This window comes from Balaenoptera acutorostrata, chromosome 4 (assembly GCF_949987535.1).
Source record: "Balaenoptera acutorostrata chromosome 4, mBalAcu1.1, whole genome shotgun sequence".
Lineage (NCBI taxonomy): Eukaryota > Metazoa > Chordata > Mammalia > Artiodactyla > Balaenopteridae > Balaenoptera > Balaenoptera acutorostrata.
The window spans coordinates 36236486-36261208 of NC_080067.1; the positions used below are offsets into that span (position 1 = coordinate 36236486).

Consider the following 24723-nt stretch of genomic DNA (forward strand, 5'->3'; position numbering starts at 1 on the left):
AGACCAAAACCCAAGATGACAGTGATATTGCTGTAATCCCAGAATGTAATATAATTTCATAATTGGGAATTAGTGCTTGAAAACACTAAAAAGTTAGAAGCAACAACCTCAGTGAGTCATTTTGCATCAAGTTTACTAGGAAGAATCATTTTTCACGATTCCTCAGTGGTCCCAGCAATTACGTCTGTTGAAAGTACTGTGTTTCTTCTTTTTTCCTGTTAGAGGTTTATACATTTTGACGAACAGGCATGGATAGTAAGACTGTGCTTTAAATGACTTAAAAAAAGTGCATTGATATACTTTATCAATGCTCATTTAATGCATTATCATTTTAGGAAAATGATTCCAGCTCTGTTATCTGGTACCTGTGGCAACAAATGTGTAGATACATCAGAAATAGTATTTATTTGTATTAAAATATATTCCCCATGCCTTCCAATTCCTCCCTGATGGAGCAGGCATTTTGCACTCTGGTGTGGATATGGAGTAACAATTTGTCCATTCTAGTCAACTGTCTTGACTACCCAGGGGAAGCAATTTCCCACCAGGTTAAACAACCTTCCAAAGCCTTCTTTCTGTTCCCCTTACTTCCTGGCCTGTATCCTTAGTACATAGTTTGTAAACATTATCACAGAGGGTTTGGTACTTTAATTCGTGCATCTAAAAGGTTGGACAAAATTAACCATGTTTGCGCTTCAGTACATTAGATCTGCTGCTACATTAGTTGTCTCTGTGTCTTTAGATTTTGCAAAAGGGAACTGAAATCCAGCAAATCGTATTAGAAGCCCATTCAAAAAGTGAACAAAAAAGCAAATGAAAACCACCCAGAATGAAGTGGTGTATTTTTCACTTTGCGTCTTGTAGGCATAAGTCCCTTCCTTATAATTTGCAATTTTTTCTGAGAGGTGGTGGATTTTCACTTCAGAGGCAAACAATATCATGACAAGACAGCCGCAGGAGCCTGCAAGAGAAAGAACAGACAGCATGTTGGGACAAATATTTCCTGATTGTAAGGGACAGGGAAGAGGGTTTATGTGCAAACTAAAGAAAGCCTTTTCCCATCATCCTCATTTGCATTCTTCTGCAAAAATATATTTCAAATTTGTAATCACGAGCTTGGTTCTCCAACCAATGGCTGGTAGTGCCTGGGTTATGGCTCTGCGTGAGAAGACTTTTGGGGTGGTGTGGGTAGAATCAAGCCGATCTTACAAAGGCTGGGAGACGTTCCACTTTGCGTGAGGAGAAGGCTGAATTTCTGGGTACCTTAAAAGTACAGTGGTGGAATCAGGCTATAAAGCAGCCACTGCTATGGTGTGGCTTCAAAAGAACAATTTCTCTGTACTTCGCAGGTCATGCAGAAGGAATGGCAGTCATCCAGCCCCCTTGTGAAAGGGCTGAGGGTTTCCTTCAGAAGGCTTACATAGCTCCTCCCCCTCCTCGGGCTCCCACCTGGCCACAGCTGCCCAGATGTGTCCCTGAGCAAAGGCAGCCATGGATAAGGTGTCGAGGCAGAGAGTATCTGTTCTCCTTGTTTGTAATAGAGCTCAGGATTTTTACCTGGGCATGTGGCTGACTTGAATGAGGACTACATTGGTTGAGGGGGGCTGGGATGTAGGGCCCAGAAAGTTTCCTTGAAGTGTGCAGTATTAGGGGCCTGCACTTTCTTTCCCCTGTCCTCCTTCTTGTAGCTGAAATATGGATGCAATGGCTGGAGCACCAGCAGACGTTTTAGACAAGGTGGCCTTAGAAATGGAAGCCATATATTATGGAAAAACAGGAAAGGAGGAATTTTGGATATCAGCCACCGGGAGCCACCAGTGTCTTCAATGGACTTTAACCTCTAGATTTTTGTGTGAGAGAATAATAAACATGTATTTTTTTAAACCCATTATTATTTTATTTATTTATTTGTTTATTTATTTTTGGCTGTGTTGGGTCTCCGTTGCTGCGCGTGGGCTTTCTCTAGTTGCAGCAAGCAGGAGCTACTCTTCGTTGTGGTGCGCAGGCTTCTCATTGTGGTGGCTTCTCTTGTTGCGGAGCACAGGCTCCAGGCGCGCGGGCTTCAGTAGTTGTGGCACGTGGGCTCAGTAGTTGTGGCTTGCGGGCTCTAGACCTCAGGCTCAGTAGTTGTGGTGTGCAGGCTTAGTTGCTCTGCGGCATGTGGGATCTTCCTGGGCCAGGGCTCGAACCCGTGTCCCTTGCATTGGCAGGCAGATTCTTAACCACTGCGCCACCAGGGAAGACCTATTATTATTATTATCATTATTTTCCCCTTATTTATCACTCATTGGTAGCCTAATCTAACCTTAAGTGGTGTGGCTGTGGCCTGGATGAGATCTCTGCAGGACAGGAGCACGTCATATTGAGTGCTGCCTGGAAACTCTAATAGGCCCTCTCCCGTGAGGATGGAGAATGAGAGCCCCCCAGATGGATGGATGGCACAGGGGGCAGAAGCAGGTGGCAAGAGGGGCAGAGTCAGGGGCACCGAGGAGAGCCAGGGCTCCCAGGGCTCCCACAGCTACATCTGCATCCTGGGCCACCACAGTGGGGCGCTAGTTAACAGGAAACTCGCTGAGATGGTTTTCAGACTTTGGTCAAACCAATTTGGGTTCAAACCCTGATTCCGCCAGTAGCTATGTGAAAGTAGTCAATTTTAACCTCCATGTCTCCACTTCCTTGTCTATAAAATGTGGACAGTAAAGATGATTCAAGATTAACACTTGGTATTAGAATAGGCACATAGAAGTGCTCACTAATTGGTAGCTGTTCCTCTGGTTTTTATGTATTTTTTCATCTTGCAAGTCTTTACCATCATCCCTTACTTCGTTCCTCCACATGGTCTCCCATTAGGTTTATGACTCCTTGAGGAGGGGTAAGTGCTTTTGCCTTCAATTACAGTTAATTCAAATGCCCTGGGAGCACCAACATAGTCACTTAAGTTCCCATTCATTAATTCACTCATTCATTTATTCCATTAGACTTATTATGGGCCAAGCATGGGAATAGTGGTGGAGATCTCAACATTAAAGAAAATGCAGATGGTTTCTGCTGTAACAGAGAGTATAATCAGGCAGGGAACTCAGATAAAACAGTTATAAACCAATCGCAGTGGGTGTCATAGTAAGGGAGGTGCAGGTGGCTATTACTGAGAAGGTGGGCAGCACCCTAGAAGGTCCTTTGGAAGTAGCTGTAGGAAAAGTTAGCAAAGGGAGGTTGGGCTGTGTGGGGAGAACGCTCCAGACATGAGGTGCTACCATGCAAATGATGTTCCCATTCCTTTTCCAAAGGCTGGGTTTGGGTTGGTAAGATGGGGGTGGGGTTGGGCTGGGGGTGAGGAGGAAAGGTGAAGTTCCATTTCTTCTGTGAGAATTTCACCTGGGAGCGGCTCCCGCCAGCTTGAGCCTCACCATCATACATCCCCAAGTAATTAAGTGATATAATTTTCTTGAAACTTCACTTCCCACCAGCCTTGGAGAATATTCCTTTGTAAAAATTGTCAGCCTATTTTTGTATTCTGAGCTTAAAACCAGAGCTCTCCCCTGGCAATACTGTATTATTCCTTTATTGTTAGATCCAACAAAGAGGCTGTGATGCTGTTTTCTCTTTATCTTTTATTTGAAAATTGTGGAGAAAATGCCATTGCTTTTACCATAAGAACCTTCTTTGTGTGAGGAGATGGTGAATTTCAGACAGAAGCGAAACACTGTATTTCCCTGGTGCTTGAAAGGAAAATTCAAGCTCGGTTTCCTTTTTCAAGTTGTTAAATATTTTAAAGGTACTGCTTTGTTAAGGAGAAAGCATCACACTGAGACTGCATTTCAAATTCTTAAAGTAAAAGTTGCTTGGGTATCTAAGACCAATAGCCCTTTGCTGGAGCTAATACTTCAAGCATGCAAGCTCCCCAAACACGATGTAGTCGTTAAGAGGATGGTCTGAGATTCCGCTCTGGAGTCTGGGGTTGTCCATGAGGTCGACTTGGTCATTTCAGAGTCAGAGCATGGAAATCCAGGCTGAGTCTCTGCCAACCCCTCAGCGACGCTAGGACACGCGGAGGGAAACAACTCGGTGTGAATTTAGGATATTTTTGCCTCTCTCTGTCTCTGGCTCTAAAGGAAATGTGGGACCACCAATACCTATTTATGGGTTATGGACCAAAAGATACCCAGGAAGAGTCTCTGTTTGTGGCCTGGCCGCTGGGGACATGAAGAGAGGTGTGTAAGGGATGTGAGTGGTGGTGGGAACAGGGCTCAGCACGTTTTCTGATCTGGCCCTTAGATTCCAGCAAGGGGGCTCCTGCTATGGGTCCCACATTTAGAGGGCCCTGCTTTCTCTCCTGTTGACACCCCTCCCCATGGGGTGAGGAATGCTTGATGTCAGTGGGATGGGGCCATCTGGAGTCCCTGACCACATGCCAGATGGTACCCCTGGGACCCAGGAATTTCCTCCGCATACAGCCCTGAGCATATTTCCTGGGCTGGCACGAGCATACTTCCTGGGCTGGCACGAGCATCTTCCCTGGGTCCATTTACACAGGGGTGGATTTTGTGGCTTCTGCTGTACAGGCCTGAGGGTGGCCAAGGAACAGCTGTCTGGGGGGCATGGTCAGAGCTCGGATACGCAGTGGAGTGTTCACACACATATGCTCGAGGCCCTTTACAGTGTGGATGGAACCAGCCACGGGAAGAGAGACGAATAGACAGGGCTCGGCCCTCCTCTCATCACCACATCAGGTGCAGAATTCCCAGGGCTCAAGAAGTCTAAATTTGAATCTGGCCTCCAGGTCCTTATAGAGAGACGTGTGTCAAGGGCGAAGGATAAACATGTTTCACTGAATAGTTTATTAGCTTATAACTTTTAAATGTTGAGACACGTGGTATGTGGGCTTTCATTCGTGCTCTTGCCCAAGGGTTAGGATCAGGCCTGCCCGCTTCCTCCCCGTTATCCTTGTCCCCCAAGAGCCCAAACTCAGCTGGGGCCATTTGGACAGATTTCCCCCTTGTCTGTCTATCTGACCAACACTGCTCCAGCTCACAAGAAAGATTAAAGTACACCAAATTTAGGAAAACCCGACAAGCCTTGCTCAAGCCAGAATTTGGAATATAACCAGGCATACGAGGTTTTGCTCCGGCTGTCTTACTCAAAGATGAGCCATTTTCCTTTCATGTGTTTGATTTCCCCACCATCTGGCTGGTACCGTAGTGGGGTTTGTTTTTTTTTTTTTTCCTTCTCCTTTTAATGACTTTGATTACTGAGTTAATTTCTGACTGAATAGGATAGCTGAGTTATAGGGCTGTCACACCATGAATTACCAGTCAATTAACAAACATGTGTCATGTACTAGACACTACACACTCAGGGCTCTCCTCTGGCAGCTGAGACTACAGAATCGGTCACCTCTCTCTCCAGTCCCTTACAATATAGGGAATGAAGGTCACAGACAACAAGAAAGCTGCTTCTTTATCCCTCGGTGACCCCTGAGAGTGACTATACTTTAAGGGTGGGAATATCCTGCCAGGGTCCATGGGAGTCTAGGGTACCATGGGTTTCCGTAGAAATGTGTCCTCAAAGGTGAAAAAAAAACCTCTGAAACTTTCTCCTATTATCACTAAGATTGCATTTCGGAAATAGTAAATTAGAATTTCTGTTCCATTTAAAGTAATGGCCAAGATTTCCAGAAAGCTAACATGTCATCTTTAAACTCTCTTAGAGATGTTGAGGGGAAGCAGGATTTGCCACTCCCAAATATACCACTTCAACAGATTGATTATTTTGAATTAAAGTTACTTAAGAAACAACTAGCTCAAGAAGGACACTCTGACCTTCCTCCGTCTCCCTGAAATCAGGAAATAAATTTCCCACGTGAAGCGTACCCTCCCTGCACCTGGAGGGTAGAAGGCATCCTTATCACCAGAGATAGGGAATTCAGGGCCGAGATGGCTGTATAAAAAAAACCTTGCTACTTCTTCATTAATTTACTACCCCAAGCCCAAACTACTTTGGTCAATTTTTCACAAATTTATTGTTTCTTTGTCTGAAAGGTATAAACGTGGCCTGCTTGGGTCAGTTCTTTGAGTCTCATATTTTATGAGCTCCTGTATGTATGAAACTAAATTTATTCTTCTCCTGTTAACCTGTCTTATGTCAATTTAATTATGAGGCAGCCAAAGAACCTGGAAAGGAAGAGTGAAAACTTTTTCTCCCCTACAATGACAACTGTTAGAGGCATTCCATTTCCTCTACAGAATGATAAGTTGAAAATTTCCTTCTTTAAGGAGTCTTGAGAGATGATACATGGGGTTGAAAAAGCCACAACTTTTCAGGTGTAAGTGCTAATTTTCTGTGAAATTATGTAATCTCACTAGAAAGTCAGTTATTATTGGTGAGGTCTCCAGCAATGATTTCTTCCCCAAATGGAAGCTGTTCCAGTTCCAAACTGTTTTAGAGACCAATGGCTACCATCTAGACTAGTAAAGCAAGCTAATACCTAAGAGTAGATTTTGAGGTCATAATGGAGAGCAATTTGGTCATGTATTTCCAAAGAGCAGGTGTGGAGGAAGTTATAACACCAGTTGGGTTCAGCTTTTCCCCCTCTTCTGTGATACAATGTCTTCTGTAATGGAGAGTTGAAGAGCCCATATCTAACTTAAGTTTTACAAATGTCATGTTAGTGAGAAGAGTGATTCATGCAAAGATCTTTTTCTCATTTGAATTGATTTTCAGAAAAGGAGATTGTCATTTGTTACTAGAAAATACGTAGAGCTGCTTCTGTTTTATTCATTTACCAACAAATACTTACTGGATGCTGACTGAGCTATTCTGGGCACTGGGGATACAGCACTGAATAAAGCAGACAAAAATCCCTATCTTCACGGAGCTCTCAGTGGTAGAGAGAGTGGAGAGAGAGGCTATAACAAAATAAGTAATTCCATTCTGTAGTTTATCAGAGTGTGATGTGTACTAAGGAGAATAAAATAAAGCAGGGAAGAGGGATGGCCTGGGGAGGCCTCAGAGAGAAGATGACACTTTAGTGCCTCTTGAAGAAGTCAGGGGGTAAGAAGGTAGGTATTTGAGGGGAAGAGCATTTCAAGCTGAGGGAACAACGAGTGCAAAGGGAACCAGGGGATTTGAGCAGAGAGAAGAAGAGAACCAGGCAGAGGGGAGTAAGCGGTGAGGTATGTGTGCGGGTTTCTAGGGTGGGCACAGCAAGTGCTGCTTTGGCGGTCGTAGCAAGGACTTGGGTTGTGACTCTAAATGAAACAGAGGGGAGACACTTGTGCATGTTCTGAACAGGACAGGAGTCTCTTTGCAATTGTGACAGGACAAGATTGAACATCTCCTTGCACCAGATCATGCACTGCAGGCCCTGTGCAAAGTGAGCTAAACAGTCCTTCTGTTGCGTCCTTGCCGTGAATGACCTGAATGCAATCCCGTCACTACGGTTCTGCCCCTTCAGATGCTGCCCTGTATCTCAAAACAAAATTCCTTTTCTGTTGACCATCACAGGCTGGCTAATATTACTTCTCTTCCTTCTGTGGCCTCCTTCCAAAGCTTATGCTGAGAAACTAGTCTTTTTGGTGCTGACTTTTCCTGCCACCGATCCTCTCCCTCCTCAGGCTCTGTGGCTTTAATGCCCAGGTGTCCCTGGGTCTTTCTCAGACTCTGAACAAGAGCTCCTCCATAAGGACTGAAGCGGAACTAAGCTGCAGATGGTTTTTCACTAACAGTTGCAGAATAATATGCCCTAGACTTATTACAGAGGCCAGGATATTATTAATACTGAAACTGATATATAACGTAAGCATCCTTCTATTTCTGTACTGCTATTTGTTTTCCTGTCTTCATGTTTTACATATGACTGAGCTTATTTATGTTCCATGCCACGGCTGTAATTTTCGTAATTAATTATGTCCATATTAGGAGTATCCCCTTTTTAAAGAAAGGCAGTTATTTTCTTTGTTTGCCTTGCTTGGTGTAACTCAAACATGATGCTACATGTAAGAGAAAGCATAATAAATACACTTTGCAATAAGTCCACATTTTGGTGGTTTTCATCACCTCTAAAAGGCCTGAACCAATACATTTCATAGCATCCTCAGGGGATATTCACTGAACTGTCTAGGATGTTCCACTAAGGATCCATGGCAAGTCTTCCACGTAACCTGCTCTCTTACATGCATATGTGGGTTAGACTCTCTATCATCAATTGGGAACCTTCTCCAATGGAATGTATAAAGGCATATATCAGGGCTTCCCTGGTGGCACAGTGGTTAAGAATCCGCCTGTCAATGCAGGGGACACGGGTTTGAGCCCTGGTCCAGGAAGATCCCACATGCCGGGGAGCAACTAAGCCCGTGTGCCACAACTACTGAGCCTGCGCTCTAGAGCCCGCAAGCCACAACTACTGAGCCCGTGTGCCACAACTACTGAAGCCCGCGTGCCTAGAGCCCATGCTCTGCAACAAGAGAAGCCACCGCAATGAGAAGCCTGTACATCGCAATGAAGAGTAGACCCTGCTCACCGCAACTAGAGAAAGCCCGCGCACAGCAATGAAGACCCAACACAGCCAGCCAAAAATAAAAATAAAATAAATAAATTTATTAAAAAAAAAAAAAAGCATATATCAGTGCTCCAGTGTGAAACTATGGGTCTAGTTGCTGCTATACTCAGCTCCTTCTATTTGGGCTCCTGGTCTTTCTCTACCTCCTTAATTTGAGTGCCTCTCTCTCTCCTACTGGGTTATAAACCTTGAGGAAAGTGTTTTTCACCCTGTTTTCCCCATTCTGCCTTCCCCTGCCACCCTTCCCTCCCTCTCATTGACTCTCGCAGGTGACCTCCCTTTCACATACTTCATTGTTGATCTGTACTCTTTCTTTTTTAAACTTTTAATTGGAGTAGAGTTGATTTACAATGTCGTGTTAGTGTCTGGTGTACAGCAAAATGATTCAGTTATTTATATATGTATGTATGTATGTATGTATGTATATATATTCTTTTTCATATTCTTTTCCATTATGGTTTATTACAGGATACTGACCATGGTTCCCTGTGCTCTACAGTAGGCCTTGCTATTTATCTGTCTTATATCTAGTTGTCAGTATCTGCTAATCCCAAACTCCTAATTTATCCCTCCCCCACCCCCTTCCCCCTTTCGTCACCATAAGTTTGTTTTCTATTGTTGGCCTGTACTCTTGAAACGTCCCCCTCTTGTAGCCTCTGGGACACCACGTCTCCTGATTTTCCTTCTTCCTCTCCAGACACACCCAGTCAGTGCCCTTTGCTGCCTCCTTCTCAGCCCCAAAATTAACTGATGGCGTTATTCAGGGATTGGTCCTAGGCCAGTTTTTCTCTATCTACACTCTCTTCCTAGATGATCTCATCCATTTTCATTGCTTTGAATGATATCTATATCCTGACAACTCTTAAATTTACGTTTTTTGTCTAGACCTCTTCTCTGAGCTCCAGACTCATATATCTGACTGTCTACTTGACATGTCCTCTTGAACATCTCATAGGATCTCAAACTTGACATGCTCTAAATGGAACACTTGATTTCTAATGCTAAGCTCCTCTCCCCACTTCTTTTTTGCCCTAAACTCTAAGCCTGTTCCTCCCCTGTCTTACTCAGCTTGGTTAATGCCACCACTGTCTACTAATTGCTTAAGCTACCTACAAAACATTTCGGATCTACTTTCAAAATGTTTTTAGAATACATTCATCTCTCTCCATCTCCAATGCAATAGCCTAGTCTTTCACCAGACATTTCTTTTTTTTCTTTTATTTTTTTAAATTTTTATTTATTTATTTATTTATGGCTGTGTTGGGTCTTCGTTTCTGTGCGAGGGCTTTCTCTAGTTGTGGCAAGTGGGGGCCACTCTTCATCGCAGTGTGCGGGCCTCTCACTATCGCGGCCTCTCTTGTTGCGGAGCACAGGCTCCAGACGTGCAGGCTCAGCAATTGTGGCTCATGGGCCTAGTCGCTCCGCGACATGTGGGATCTTCCCAGACCAGAGCTCGAACCTGTGTCCCCTGCATTGGCAGGCAGACTCTCAACCACTGCGCCACCAGGGAAGGCCCCCTCACCAGACATTTCTTAAAAGGGAAATCAGTTGGACTTCCCTGGTGGTTCAGTGGTTAAGAATCCGCCTGCCAATGCAGGGGACACGGGTTTGAGCCTTGGTCTAGGAAGATCCCACATGCCAGGGAGCAATGAAGCCCATGTGCCACAACTACTGAGCCCGCGCTCTAGAGCCTGAGAGCTACAACTACTGAGCCCAGATGCCACAACTACTGAAGTCCACGCACCTAGATCCCGTGCTCCACAACAAGAGAAGCCACAGCAATGAGAAGCCCATGCACTGCAACGAAGAGTAGACCCCACTCGCCGCAACTAGAGAAAGCCCATGCACAGCAACGAAGACCCAATGCAGCCAAAAATAAAATAAATAAATTTATAAGAAATTAAAAGGTAAATCAGCTATCAGACAGCTTCTTAAGGACTTTCAAAAGTGTCTCATTGCAATTAGAATCCATTCTGAAAGACTTACCGTGGCTTTTGAGGTCTGACATTAACTGATGTCAACTGATCTCTCTAATTTTTTTTTTTTTTTTGCCCATTTTCCCCTCACTGCCTGTTCTCTAGCCACATGGACCTCCTTTCAGTGCCTACAACAAGCTGGCCTCTTTCCCTAGCATCCTCATGTGCGTTTTTTTCCTCTCCTTGGGAAGTTCTCTGAGGATCCTTAGCTCTTTTGTATCTTTAGAACTCAGCTACCTGGAGTGGCCTTTGCCAACCACTGTATCAAGACCCGATCCTCCCTTCCCTTCATTCTCTATCATGACAGCTTGTTCATCACCCTTATTGTGATCTTTAATTCCCTGTGTAAACTTCTGTTGACTCTCCCACTAGATTTTAGGCTCCACGAAGGCAGGACTGTGTGCGTGATGGGTTGTGGTAACACCGGTACCTCTCCTAATGGCTGCTACGTGGTGGCACTCAGTCAGCGTTTGTTGAATAAATGAAGTGAGTGCACCTGTATCAGTGGTTCTTGACACTGGTCGCACATTAGCATTACCTACGAAGCCTTAAAAAAAAAAAAAAAAAAGACCAGTGCCCAGGCTCCACCCCCAGAGGCTCCAATTTGTGATGCGGGACCCAGCATCAGTATTTTGGGAACTTACTTCTGGTGATTCTAATGCACGGTCCGGGAAGAGAATCACTGTCCAAAATGAACCATGGGAGATCATTAAGATATTACTAAAATCCTAACTCAGGGAAAGACTTCTCAGGCCTGGGTTATGATTGACAAGATGAGAAAGAGCAAATTAACTGACTTGGGTGGGTTTCATGGAACAATGACAGTGGGAAGACAAGTTACACGAAGAAAGCTGAGGAATGTGAGCCAGACTGAAGGCCATGAGAAGTGGAAGGCAACAGGATGTTGGGCCACAAGGACAAGCAGGCCGTGGTGACTGAAACGGTTGCTGACCTCATCCAGAGGCTGGCGCCCTTTCCTTTTCTCCCCCTGAGGTCTGGCTTGTAGGGCATCAGGGGACACAAGGAGATGCCCACAGCATTGTTACTCTAGGCAGCAGGCAAGGTCCCAGACAGACAAGCAGGAAGAGCTCTTTTCCCTTCTCTTCCCCCCAAGGAGGATGCCAAGCCTGGGGGTCCCATCCGGCAGGGAGGTAGACAGCTGAAGAAAGAGCCCTGGCATGACATCAGCACAAGGAAAGGTGGCATCTTGGGGAACCCAGGGATGAGTAGGAGGAGAAGAAGAAAAGGGAGGAAGGAATTTTTCTCTGCTGGCTATGAGGGAGGCCGCCAGGGTAGAGAAACAGGGGAGAAAACTCAGCAGAAGAGAGCTGCCCCAGGGGAAGGAGGTCTCTAGTGAAGTGTGACTCCCACGGGCATTAAGGGACCCCCCACCCCCACCCCCAGTACAGGCTCTGGCCTCTGAGTGTGTGATTCATTGGCTCACATTTCGAGTGTTTGTGATAAGGGCCATGAAATCCCCATCTTTCCACGAGTGGGGTTTAAAGCTGAGGTCTCTGTGAATATTACAACTTTAGATAAACTTTTCCAAGCCTTCAGGGGCTTACGGGTACTATATGTAGATCAAAGGGAATGAAGTAGTTAGTCTGTGATTCAAGAGTGACTTGTTACCTCTAGAGGTCACAAACTGTCAGTCCATCTGACCTTCAAACATGTTTCGTTGTCAGGCACAGTTTTTAAAAAATTGTTGAAAATTCTGGTTTTTAAAAATAAGAATTTTTTTTAAATTGTTGAAAATTCTGGTTTTTAAAAATAAGAATTTTTTTAAAATTGTTGAAAATTCTGGTTTTTAAAAATAAGAATTCTTGGGCTTCCCTGGTGGCGCAGTGGTTGAGGGTCTGCCTGCCAATGCAGGGGACAGGGGTTCGAGCCCTGGTCTGGGAAGATCCCACATGCCGCGGAGCAACAGAGCCCGTGAGCCACAATTACTGAGCCTGCGCGTCTGGAGCCTGTGCTCCGCAACAAGAGAGGCCGCGATGATGAGAGGCCCGCGCACCGCGATGAAGAGTGGCCCCCGCTCGCCGTAACTGGAGAAAGCCCTCGCACAGAAACGAAGACCCAGCACAGGCATAAATAAATAAATAAATAAATAATAAAGGAATTCCTTTAAAAAAAAAAAAAAGTAAAATAAATATCCTTTAAAAAAAAAATAAGAATTCTTATATCTGTTTTAAAAAAAAAAAACAGATAATCTGGAAACACTAGGCCTTTATCCTCCGTAAGACGCAGATCTGGAGCTGGCTCCTTCTTTCCTTTCTCCCTCTCTCTTCCTTCCCTCATCCACAAACCTTTACTGAGCACCTGCTTTTGCAACAAGTTCAAGGATAAATACAATACAGTGTAAGTCCAGGGCCTGTGTTCCCGCATATATTTCTGTGCTCAGGTTTTCTTTGCATTAGACTTGGCCAAAAGCCGAGATAAGATCTGGGACTTGGATTAAAGTCTGCATTCTGAGTCATCCTGCCTTTCAAATACCGTTAGTTTGGTCGTCCGTTAGAACTGTCAAATAATTTGTCTTCCAAATGGGCTGTTCTCAGTTTCATTCAGAAGCCGGAGTGTGAGATGGCTGTGGCACTTAATACGCTGTCGTGTCTTGGCATCAAACCAGCTCTTCTTTTCTGTGCTTTGTGATGCCGGGTGCAGGCTCCCCCCCAACTCTGGTTCTGCCTTGTCACCTGCCCCAGTTCTACCAATAGGGAGGATACCAGGGCAGGGGAGGAAGGTCTGGCTGGCCTTGCCACGGGGTAGCACTTCTCTGGGCCTCCGCTGAGGAGTTCCCAAGCCCCTTCCACATTCCCAGAGCTGCCTGCTGGTGTCACATGACAGTGCCACCTCCTCAGAGGTCTGAGACCCAGTGCCCCGAGGCCTCTCCTCAAGCCTCTAGGTTCTGGTAACACTAAACGCTTCCCTGCGTTCTCTAGCCCTAGGGCCGGCCACTGCTTTGTGACATTGCCATCTCTGAGTTACCTCAGCGTCTCCTTTTTTTTTCAGTCCTCCAACATCTATTTAATCAGCTCCCTATAGCCCTGGTTCTCAAACCTGAACTTGCATCAGAATCACCTGGAGGGCTTGGTAAAACACAGATGGCTGGGCCCTACTCGAGGGTTTCTGATGCAGGAGGTCTGGGGTGAAGCTGGAGAATTTGCTTTTCTATCAAGATCCCAGGTGATGCAGATGCCGCTGGTCTGGGGACTCCCCTTGAAGAACCACTGTTGAACATTGTATTCCCTCTGTTAAAATAGTGTGTATCCTGTTGTCTAGCTGGCCCCTGGTTGATTCAAGGGCCTTCACTAAAACAGCACACCACCCAGATGCTCCAGTTTGGTTTGCTGTTGTGGGTGGGGTGAAGTAATCCCAATACCCACTTCTAAGCTGACCTTCCCTTGAGATTGAACCACTGCCTCTGCCTGTCTGTGTGCACCCCTGTACTTGTGTTCTTGCTCCTTTGCCCTGATCGCAAAGCTCTTGGCCTTCCTTTACATTACTCTGTCCCATCTCTCTGGATCTTGTCCCACCGCCTCTGCAGGTCTACTCTGCTAATTCCATCCCATTCGCATTCCGATTCCTCTAACCTGTGCTGTTTAAGTGACCGGCTTAACATCTCCTTCTGGGCTTGCTTTCGCAAGTCAGTGAATATGTATTGAATCGTTTACTGTGTGCAGAGGCCCATGCTGGATGCTTTCGCTAGAGATCCAAAGATGAGAAGGACTTAGACACTGCCGTCGTAGGGTAATCATTCCTGTACAATTGAAACTGTATTATTTGCTTGTGAAAAATATGGAGAACATATTAGCAGAACCCCCGCTAGAGGGAGAACTATTTTGGTTGGGTAAATAATTTGAAGAGCAAGATGTAGATGGCATAAGACCCCAAGAGGTTGAGACAGGCTGAGACCTGGGACCCTTTTACCAGAGTGCTTGCACCTGGACAAATGTCTCCTCGAGCGAAAGAATACAAAGAAACTACAAGGGACTAAAAATATATGTATATGTATAACTGATTCACTTTGCTGTACACCTGAAACTAACACAACGTTGTAAATCAACTCTATCCCAATAAAAATTAATTAAAATAAAAAGTAAAAAAATAAAATAAAATAAAATAAAATAAAATCATTATCTCACTATTAAAAAAATAATTTAAAAAAAATAAAAAAATAAAAAATAAAAAAATAAAATAAAAATCACTGCACGCACGTGCACGTGGGGCAAATTAGGAACAATAAGATACAAAAAGGCCAAAGCGCAACTGCCACTTCTGAGTTGCGGGGAGCAAAAATGGGGTACTGCGCAGGATCCCTGCACACAGCACCACCAAGGGGGTGAGCAGACCACCTGTCACCCCTCCAGCCTGACCCACCGATCTGCTCCCACCCTCACCCCATTTAAAGAACCAGCTCCCCCCACCTCTGCGAGCAAGCTAGGGCACCTGTTACTTGGTCTTACTGCCTTGTGCTGAAGCACAAGTCCCAGTAAAGCCTTGCCTGAATTCCACATTTTACCAATTTCTATTGATTAAGGAGCCCAAGAACCTAGGTTGGTAACAAAGGGTGCTCAAGTGATCATGAATAGAGGCTCATATACTGCTTTCTAAGACGAGGGAGCACCCGTTAACTACAAGGCTTTGTTTGCTGGAGAGGGAGCTGTGCGAGTTTGTGGCTGGAGTTGAACTGTGCAGGGAGAAGGGAGTGGTGTCAAGAGAGGGAAGGGGCCTGGTGGCCTGGGGGCTGGGGGCTGGCAGCCAAAGGGCACCTGCAGAGAAGGAAAGAGTCTGATATTGATCTTCAATACACTGTTTGCTGGTGTGAGTTGTATTCTCTCTCATCTCTCCATGAAATCACTAATACAATTATTTGCTTCCTGGGGATATGACAAAGCATTGAGTCTTTTTTGCAAGTTTGGAGTGGGGTGAAATCAGAGACCTCCCACTGAAGGATGGTGCATATGAGTTATGTAGACACTTTTGATTTTCTCATCTCTTTCTCTTTATTGTAAATATATCCTAAGCACCCTGTGGCACTGACTGGGTTTCATATTGTTTCCCATCAGCCCTAGTTATTGAGTAGGATGTGTTTATTAATGAACTGATTTTTGGGTTTAGAGTTTTCTCCTTGCCCAGATACACCTACTTAGGCTACAGAAAGACCCTATAGGCCTGAATATGTCAACTCATGTGTGGGTGGAACACCGGCTCTTTACTCTTTTTTGATGGCTTTTATTTATTCTTCTGATTATGAATAAATAAATGCACATTCCTGAATGTTTGGAAATAGTAAAAAGTATGAGAAAAAATGAAAATCACCCATAATTTTACTGCTCAGAGATAACGACTACCAACAGAATATACTTTCTCTCTCTCTATATATATATGTATATATATATGTATTTATGTATATATATGGAGGCTATATATATGGAGAGTCTATATGCAATATATGTATATATTCTCTATATTTATATATAAAATCAAATTAGGTTCATGTTTATAAAATCTTATATACGGCTTTTTTCACTTAACTTTTTGATACAAGCATCTCTCCTTTTGATTACATCTTCTTCAAAAATATAATTTAATGCCATCTAGTCAAATAGATCACCATAATGAATTTATTGAGTTCCCTATTGCTGAATAATTATAGTCATCTCCACTTTTTGCTCTCATAGATAGTGCCACGTATATGTACTGTCACTTTACATTTGGGTAGCTCTGTCTTTTGCGCATTGAAAAGCCCATTTGTCTTCAGAGATAGAATTCTGTACTCACCTGAAATGAAGCTCAAGAGATACAACCCCAGTGGACCATGCAGAGTTTCAAAGGGCTTGCCGAAAGCATTGTACATGAAGAAGGCTGTCCCCACCAGGGTTAAAACGATAAGGATCGTGGAGAAAAGAATGACATTGACGTGGATACTCAATGGGACGGCTTTGAGCAAATCTGGGAAAACTGAAGATAAAACAAAGATTAGAAGAAATTTCATCAGCGGTCATCTGCAAGTGTAATTAAAAAAAGTTAAATCCCTCTTTTTTTTAACTTCAAAAATCACTAAAATCCTTCAGATGAATACATTCTCACTTACTAATTTACAAGGGATTTACAAAAAGGTTTAAACATGGGATTATTTTATGGAAGTCACCAGTAAAAACTAGCAAAGGGGGAGATTTGAGGGAATTTTTTTTTTTTGCCCTCGGTCATATGTAATTACTTAAATAAACAAGTGCTGGCTTTATAACCAAAATCTATACATTTTGATGACCAAACTTTTAATGACATTTCTCATTAGTCTTTAAAAAAAAAGTCTGTCTTAACTTGTAATGACATTTTCAGAACTGGGGGAGTTCAAACATCAGGAGGTTTCTATATTTCCTTTGCTACAAAAACAAAAATTTTTCTTGTCCACACCAAGATCAAAGAATGGGGTATTTTCAGTCAACTTCAATATTTTGATGTAGCACAAGCTGTGGGAAAATAATTTCTGGTGATACAAGAAATATTTTCCATTTAGAAAACATGCCAAATCTATTTCTAGATTTTGTGTTCAGGGCAAGTTTTTCTTGTTTGCAGAGGAAATGAAATACTTTATAAATGTAGGATTTCTCTTATCTGGTGAGTCATTAGCATGCTTAGCATTAGTGAACCTGGAAAAACCAAACTGGAGAAGTTTAGTTTAGTCCATTTTAGTTTCCCAAACTTTATTTATTGAGCACTTACTGTGTGCCAGACATTGTTCTAGGCGCTGGAAATAGAGCCATAAAATAAGATAGACAAGGTCCCTGTTGTCTTATGGAGTTTATAACCTAATGGGAGTTGATAGACAAATAACAGGTAAACAAATGAATGTGATAGTTTATTGCCAAAGAAGGCCACCATCAATTCCTTTCCTCCTTTTACATACATGTCACTTCTGCTTTAAGAGGTAGAACTTATTCCTCAATCCCCTTGAACCTGGGCTGGCTTATGACTGCTTTGACCATTTGAATATGGCAGCAGAAATACATTGTGCCACTTTCAGGCCTGGCTTATAAGAGGACCAACCATTTCCACTTCTTTCCTCTTGGAGACTTGAGCTGCCATGCAGGAAGTCCAGTTCTCTGCTGGAAAAGGAGGCCACCCGGAGGAGCACCGGGGCACCAGACAAGGGAGGGAAGAACCTTAGACATCCAGCCCAGAAAAGCCTCCAGATGACTCCAACCCCAGCTGCTGTTTAACTGCAACAGGGAAAGTCCCAATCAAGAATTCTCCAGCTGAACTGGTCAATTTTTGTTTCAAGCCCCAGAGTTTTGAGCGGCTGTTACGCACTGATAACAAGACACTTTCAGATAGTGATAATGCTGTGGAGAAAGAAAACAGGGTGATGGGATTTTGAGTGACTGGATGAGTGGATGGCAGTGGTCAGGAAGGTGACACCTGAGCTGACACCTGAATGTTGAGAAGGAAGTGCCTGTATAAAGATCTGGGGAAGAGCGTTGCAGGGAAGAAGAACACAGCTGAGGCAGCAGTGAGCCGGTGTGGGCCACGGTTCCTGGTGAATGAGGTGGAGGAAGAAGTGGGTTGCTAGGGTGGGATCAGATTCTTGGCACCTGCTAGATGCTGATCTGTTGACTCTGGTGGCAGGGGGGGAGGTCTGCCTTTAGGCTAAATTCATTTGGAAGCCACGAGAGAGTTTTAAGTAGGAGAGTGACCTAATCTACTTCATGAGGTGAAAAGATCGCTCTGGCTGCCAAGTAATGAGTACACGGGGGAGGGGGGAGGGGGAGGGCAAGGGTGGAAGCCGGGATACTGGGGGTGGGTGTGGGGAGGTGGCGGGTATTTACAGTGATAAGAGATGGAGGCCTGGCCTAAGGTGTAGCAGTAGAGGTGGTGAGAGCTTGTCAGATGTGGAGATGGAAGATAGAACTTGTTGAAAGAAAGAAATCAAGGATAACTCCTAGAGTAACTGAATAAATGGGGATGCTATTGAGACAGATAAGTAGAAGAAGCAGGTTTGGCCAGGGGAGGGGGAAGTGATGCAAGAGTTCTGTTTTAGATATTTTAAGTTTGAGTTGTGTTTGGGATATCCAAGTAGAGATGACAAAGAGGATTTGTCTGGAGGTCCATGGAGAGGGTGGAGGTATTTAAGGAGGTGAAACTAGTGTAAGGAAAGCAAGATACCTAGGGCAAATAGGGAAATTTAAGGAGACAGTCACACTCTGGGGCCAAGCCTGCCCTTGCACAAGCCCAAGAGTAAATGTCTCCTTAACTTTTATGACCTAGGTGCCTCAGTGGCCCCACCCTGGTTCTGGAGCTCGTATTTAAAGCCGGGGGAATGGCTATCACCTGTGGAGAAGCTGTAGCTAGAGGAGAGAAGGGCCCAGGAGAGAAAGAGAGCTTGTGAGTTAGGAGCAAATCCATGGATTGGACAGCAGGAAGCCAAGGGAAGAAAATGTTTCAAGGAGGAAGTGGTCGGCTGTGCAAATACATGTCCTAAGGCCACAACGCGGTGTTCCTGACCACGCGTCAGAAAGCAACCAGGTGAAGGAGTTGCAACCCAGTTGAACGGTTCAGAACAAACCCTTCACCACTGCTAGATATAACTAACTACATACGGACATGCATAAAACATGCTTAGCGCTATCAGATAGGGAACATCCTCTTCACGGGTACAGACAAGGTCATTTGTGCCCTGCCGGCGCTCACTCAGGGTCCTTGCTCAGAAGTCATGGGCAGGTCATTTGACTACTGAGGTTTACTTGCGCTATATTTCTTTTACCTTCTCATAAGAGAAATGCACACTAAATCTACGAGATACCATTTTCCACAAATCATATTTACAAAGATTAAAACGTTTAGTGATATCCTGTGTGAGCTAAGGTGTAGGGAAATGGAGACCCTTGTGCACTTTTCTTGGGAGTGTAAATTGGTACAGCTTCCTTTGGGGCAGCTGGGCACTACCTATAAAGAATTAAAATGCACATAACCTTTAGCTCAGCAATTTTACTTCCAGGAGTTTAGCCTATGGATATTTTGCATATGAATCCAATAAAATATTACAAGGATATTCATGGCAGCATTTTTTTGGTAAAAACAAAAGGTTGGAAATAACTTATATGTCTATCAGTAGGGCATCCATACAATAGAATTAAGTCAATGATTTCAAACAATGAAGCAAATCTTTAAGAACAGGTATGGAATTATCATCAAAATGCGATGTTAGATGAAAAAAACACATCAAACAGAGAAAAGTGCCTCATTCTATCATTTGGGAAAAAGCCAAAGGAGAATGTATATAATAACAAGTAATTATTTAGGTACTTAACTTATCTGATTTAATTCTCTCAGCAATGCCATGAGATAGGTACTATTATTAGTTCTAATTACCAGAGGAAAAAACTGGGGCTCAGAGGCGATATGCCCAAGATTTTTACTTAGTAAGTGGCAGAGTACAGACTTGAACTCATGTCCTCACTCTTATCCACCAGGCTACAGCCTGGGGACAGGCATGCTTGTCTAGGTAGAGACTATTTCTAGAGGATTACACATGAAACTGGTAACACTGCTTCTGGGGGAGGAGACTGAGGGATATTTCATTATGTACCTTTTAGTACAGTTTGGAAAAAATATTTTTACCACTCTGCAAGCATTATATATTCAATAAATACATGAATACTTTACAAAAACAATTAAAAGGATAAATGAAGACAAAAAATTCCCACGACTGTCCTAGATTAAAAGACACTTAGGAGATGTACTAACCAAATGCAATGTATAGGTATTATTTGGGATCTGAACAAAACTTTATGAAAGACATTTTGAGATAACCAAGGAAAATTGAACATGGACTGAGTTTTAGATGATATTACATAACTATTATTGATCTTGTTGGTTATGTTAAAGGTACTGTGATTGTGTTTTGAAAAGTCCTTATCAGTTAGAAATTGGATGGATGGATGGATGGATGGGTGGTTGGATAGATGAAGATAAAATGAGAAAATGCCTCTGCTTTGTTTGGAAGAGGGTGCAGAGGCACACGGGGTGTGGAAGTGCACAGGTGCTGAGCCTCGGTTGTCAGTGATTGTACTGGTCCACGCTGCCCTGTGCTTTGGGGGCGCAGAGCGAAGCAGCTTGTCTATGATCACCAGCCCTCCAGAAATTCCAGCTGCGGAGATAGCTCCATCCATCCAACCTGTTATTCTTACACTTGGCTAGCTGTTGACTTGGTTTTGACTAGCAGTTATCGAAAACCTTGCTTCCTTCCATCTCCCCACTTGTAGAAAATGTAGCTACCTCTTTGTGTCTCATGGGGCAGCTAGGTGAAGCCCGTCTGAAAACTGAGGATTGTTACCAAATTGAAACAAAGGCAGAAGAAATTGCACTGATTTGCCTCCTGGAAAGAAAAGCCAGAAGCTAAAATAAATTTCATGTGGAGCCTATTAATTCTTATGAAGTCTCTTAAAATTCCTACTCTTGTGAGAAAGTCACCCAGGAGGGCACTAATCCCTGCATGTTATGCTTACATTTTATCAGGTTTCTTTGTTTGATGAAAATTCCCCGAGTCTGTAATGACCAATCAGAACTCCGATAACAACCCTCCATTTTCCAGCCAACACTAATATGACTTTGCCTTTGCGGAGGATGAGAGCAGACCATTCAAATAAATATGGGGAGGTGTCACTTTAATGATATTGGATATTGTGTATCTAGGAGGTAGATTTGTTCGGTCTTTCCATTCTTTGAGGTGTAGGATTGCACCACAGAGAAAGGATTTGAACATTTTGATCTGTGGAGGGGCTGTCGTTAATCCAGCGTTGCTTCTGGCCTTGAGAAATTACTTGATTAGCTGTTGACAAGGAAAGGGAGTTATTTATGAAAACGGGCAGGGCTTCCCTGGTGGAGCAGGGGTTGAGAATCCGCTTGCCAATGCAGGGGACATGGGTTCGAGCCCTGGTCTGGGAAGATCCCACATGCCGCGGAGCAACTAGGCCCGTGAGCCACAACTACTGAGCCTGCACGTCTGGAGCCTGTGCTCTGCAACAAGAGAGGCCGCGATAATGAGAGGCCCGCGCACCGCGATGAAGAGTGGTCCCCGCTTGCCGCGACTAGAGAAAGCCCTCGCACAGAAACAAAGACCCAACACAGCCAAAAATAAATAATAAATAAATAATAATTTAAAAAAAAAAAAAAAAAGAAAACGGGCAGCCGATGCCACGTGAGCAGCACAGGCTTGGTCTGTGGGTTCAGCATTATTCTCTCTCTCTTTCATTCCCTTATCACTGATTTCCTCCATTCTGTCTATGAGTCCGTGTGTCTAGGTCTCCTTATCCTTCGACCACCCCAAACCCCTAATTACCCTTCTTTTCTCTTCATTATTTCATTACCAGACTTCCTCAAAGAGAAATATGTGAGTAATAATAATATGAATAAAAATAACAGCCACTAATTATATGGCATTTGCTATGTACCATGTGCTTTAGGTATATTGCATAAATCAACACACTTAATTCTTAACAACAATATAAGGAAAGTACTATTTTATCCTCAGTGTATAGGTTAAAAAAAAAAAGCGCAGAGAAGTTGAGTAGTTTGTGTAAAGTCACACAGTGGCATTGCTGCCTTGGCTTTTACTTTCTCCCCCTATTGTTAAGACCAAAGTAAAATTAACACAGTAAAAAATTCTCTTTTTAGCGTACAGTTCTGTGAGTTTTGACAAATGCTTACGATCATGGGACCACCACCACAATCAAGTTATGGAACTATTCCACATTTCCCAAAATTTCCTGTTCCCCCTTTGTAGTCAACCCGTCCTCCACCCCCAGCTCCTATATGTGTGACTTTATAAGAAACTGCCAAGTGTTTTCCACAGTGGCTGTACCATTTCACCTTCCCACCTGCAATGTATGAGGGTCCCAGTTTTTCTGCATTCTTACTGGCACTTGGCAGGTTTTTAAAAATTGTAGTCATTTAATAGAAGTGTAGTTTATCTTGTAGCTTTAATTTGCATTTGCCAAATGACTAATGATGTTGAGCATCCTTTTGTGAGTTTACTTGCCTTCCATATATCTTTTTTGTTGAAGTGTCTGTTCATATCTTTTGTGCATTTTTTATTGAGTTATTTATTACTATTATTATTGAGTTTTGAGAATTGTTTATGCATGCTGGATACAAGCCCTTTATCAGATAAGTAATTCGCCAATATTTTCTCTGAGTTTGTGACTTGTCTTTTCATTCTCTTATCAGTGTCTTTTGAAGAGCAGTCCTTATTTTTATGAATTCCAGTTTATGAGTTTTTTTCTTTTATGTATCACGTTTAGAGGTCAAATCTAAGAAGTCTTTCCCAAATGCAAGGTCCCAAATAATTTCCTGTATGTTTTTCTTCTAGACATTGTTTGGCTTTAGGTTTACATTTAAGTCTATGATCCATTTTGAGTTATTTTTTGTATATGGCCAAGGTTAAATTTTTTTTTTTTGCATATGAATATCCAATTGTTTCAGTACTTAAAAAGCTGACCATAGACTTAACATATGATCCAGCAGTCCCACTCCTTAAAATATGACCCAGCAATCCCACTCCTAGATATTTGCCTAATAGCATTAAAAACATATGTCCACACACAAATCTGTATGTAAATGTTTACAGTGGCTTTATTCATATTTGCTAAAAACTGAAACACATCTTAAATATTCATCAACTGGTGAATGGACAAACAAGCTGTGACCTGTCCATAAAACAAAATACTACTTAGCAATACAAAGGAACAGACTGTTGGTGCACACAGTAGGATGGGTGTACTGAAATGCATTATGCTAACTGAAAGTAAGTGAATTCAAAAGGCTGCGTATTGTATGATTCCATATATGTGACATTCTGGAAAAAGAAAAATGATAAGGACAGAAAACAGATCAGTGGTTGCCCAGGGTTGGAGGGTAGGGGAGGATATTGACCACAAAGGGGCACAAGGGAAATTTGGGGGGTAATGGAAGTGTTCTATATCTTGATTGCAGTGGTATTTACATGCCTCTATGCATCAGTCAAAGTTCATAGACCTGCACACCTAAAAAGGACGAGGTGTATTATATGTAGTTATACCTCTATAAGCCTCACTGAAAACAGAAAACAGCAGGAGGAACAAGGTCTAGAATGAGCAGGGTCCTCCTGACGTGAGTGATAGCCTCAGCAAAGGTGACCATTTGGCATGGAGGAAGGAAGAGCTTAGTTAGCGAGAAGAAAAGGATCACTGGGCCAAGAGTCAGGCGCCCAGGTTCTGGTCCACTATGGGACCCTGAGCAAGTTAACTGGTCCCTCTTTCTCTCTGTAAAATGAGAGTTTTCCATGGGGCAGCCTGGGAAATGACCGGGCATTTGAAATTTGACAAAGGAAGTTCATGTTTCAGCTTCTTTTCTAACTCTCTGAACTCCCTAAACCTTGATTTCCTTATCTGAAATATAAGACTAGTCCCACCTTTCTCTCACATCTGTGAGGATTCAATGGCATCAGCGTATGGAGAACCCAGCTCATGGTAGGTGTTCAGTAGAGGTCTGCTGCGCTGCGCCTCTAAGGCCAATTCCACCACACTCCACCCCTTCCCACTTCCTCAAAGACACTGCTGAGGAATCCTCTCCTCTCTCTGCCACTGCATCACTTTTCCCCGTCTGTTGGATCAGTTCCATCATCACACAAACATGCTATCATTTTCTCATCTTAAAACAAAAAATCTGGGACTTCCCTGGTGGTCCAGTGGTAAAGAATCCGCCTTCCAATTCAGGGGATGAGAGTTCGATCCCTGGTGGGGGAACTAAGATCCCACGTGCTGCGGGGCAACTAAGGCCCTCGCACCACAACTAAGACCCAATGCAGCCAAAAATAAATCAATAAATAAATATTTTAAAAAAAAAATCTCACTTAAGTCCTTCTCCAGCTATTACCCCCTTTCTCACTTTCCCTTACAGCAAAAGCTCTCAGGGAGTTGCCTACACTCTCAGCATCTCATTCCTCTCTCCACTTTCTCTCTTGAACCCACTGCACTAATGCTACCTTTCCCAGGGCACCAGAGAGCTTCAAGCTGCCAAACGCAATGGTCCATCTTTCTCCTCATGTTACCTGGTCTACGTTTGAAACAGCGGCTCACTCCCTCCTCCTGGAAACGCTTTCTTCCCCCTGGCTTGCAGGAACTGCACTCTCCTGGGTTTGCTACCTCCCTG

At 43.6% G+C, this 24723-nt stretch overlaps 1 protein-coding gene across 1 annotated transcript in view; it reads right to left on the reverse strand.

The window, feature by feature from the left end:
- Positions 1-695: 695 nt before the first annotated feature.
- CLRN1 (clarin 1) overlaps positions 696-24723 on the reverse strand; it is a 39584-nt gene continuing 15556 nt past the window's right edge. The window contains exons 2-3 of the mRNA XM_007188132.2: positions 16315-16494; positions 696-961 (exon numbers count right to left, since the gene is read on the reverse strand). Of these exons, the coding sequence (XP_007188194.1) occupies positions 696-961; positions 16315-16494 (446 nt within the window). The remainder of the gene's footprint in view (positions 962-16314; positions 16495-24723) is intronic.